At 43.5% G+C, this 1,554-nt stretch overlaps 1 protein-coding gene across 1 annotated transcript; it reads left to right on the top strand.

Annotated features, from left to right (window-relative positions):
• The first annotated feature begins 393 nt into the window (after nt 1-393).
• LOC139473505 (probable G-protein coupled receptor B0563.6) lies at nt 394-1,554 on the top strand. The gene has a single exon (XM_071256124.1). It carries the CDS (start codon nt 394-396, stop codon nt 1,552-1,554), a length of 1,161 nt encoding a protein of 386 aa, XP_071112225.1.

Below are 1,554 nucleotides of genomic sequence, written 5' to 3'. Positions count from 1 at the left end.
TATTGCGTGGTGACGCGGATGTCAAATCGTCAATTGGAGGTGGTAATTGTCACTTGATACCTCTCATTAATCAGTCGGAATGGAATAATTTCCAAATTCGTGGTAGAGTGTATTATGAAAACGAAACTGGGATTCAAACCAACGGCCTTCGTCTGCAGTTTATTGAGATTAATCCATGGACCTTATAATTCCAGGGCCCACTTGCACAAAGCGATCTTAGCGCTACAACTATTGTAACCCTATGTTAAAGCATGGGAGTTACGATCATCTTAGCGCTAAGATCGCTTTGTGCAAGTGGGCCCAGATAAGCAATTATACAATTTAGAAATAATTTGTTATGAGATTTTCACAATGTCATCTTAAAGGAATGCTTCTTTTCAAACAGACTCCAGGATGAATAACACAACCTTTCCGTCAAACTGGACCGAGAGCACTACCAAGGGAAACCTGAACGCACTGTTCCAGTCTCAGCTGGAACCAATGGTAGACAAAGCTACTAAAGATATGGTGGAGGACATCGTTTACTGCGGGATACTTCCAGCTCTCACAATACTCGGAACGACGGGTAACATCTTGAGCTGCATCGTCCTGGTGATTCAGGGACTCAAGGATTCAACTAACATCTTCCTGTTTGTCCTGACCATATCCGACACAGGGAACCTGCTCACTAGTGGCATTCGTAGGGTTGAATGTATTCTCGGGAAATTCGACGCTCTTCTTGGAATGAACTACTACATGATAACTCTACCCCAGATGAAGGTCATCAGTATTATCTTCAGTCGTTTTACAGGGGTCATCACAATGCTGATATCTATAGAACGGTGTATAGCGGTGACCAGACCGATGAAAGTGAGGCTTTGGTTTACATCCAAGAGAGTATGGATCATGGTACTTGTATTAATCGTCCTGACAGTGTCTCTGATTACCCCCACGTTCTTTACAATGCAGCTCAACTGGACAACCAACCCCAAAACTAAGGCTCCAATGGCTTACGTTTCGTTAACCGAGTTCTACACAATGAACATTGTAGTATTGAATTGGTACTTGAATATCTTTCTCACCGTTGTCTTTCGATTCATTCCGGTTATCTTTATTTTCACAACATCAGTCACCATCATCATTACATTGAGGAGAGCAAGTGCCTTCCAAAAGGCTGCCTCATCGGCCAAGGATGAAAAGTTGGCCAAAGTGACTAGGATGATGCTTACAATCTGTATATCATACGTCACATTCAACATCCCTGCCTGCCTCCATCAGATGTTCGTGATGATGTATCCGGAATACAATCTCCGAGGGTTTGAAAAGAATGTATTTTACCTTGTCAGCGCATTCGGTCAGCTGGCAGAAGCAACTAATTCTGCTTGGAATTTCGTATTGTACTTCGTCCTGAGTGAGAAATTCGCATCGACCCTGAAACGCGTGGTCTGCTATTCCTGCAAGAAGTTGGCGATCCACAAATCTGCCAAACCTACAGCATCCTCTTCCGCCGGTGACACCAAGGAAACACATCTCTCGGGGACTAAAGCTTCCCAGAATGAGAATTCGAAATTATGA

The sequence above is a fragment of the Haliotis cracherodii genome, unplaced genomic scaffold (assembly GCF_022045235.1).
Source record: "Haliotis cracherodii isolate W230 unplaced genomic scaffold, xgHalCrac1.p SCAF_29, whole genome shotgun sequence".
NCBI lineage: Eukaryota > Metazoa > Mollusca > Gastropoda > Lepetellida > Haliotidae > Haliotis > Haliotis cracherodii.
This window is presented reverse-complemented; position numbering and strand designations above follow the sequence as displayed.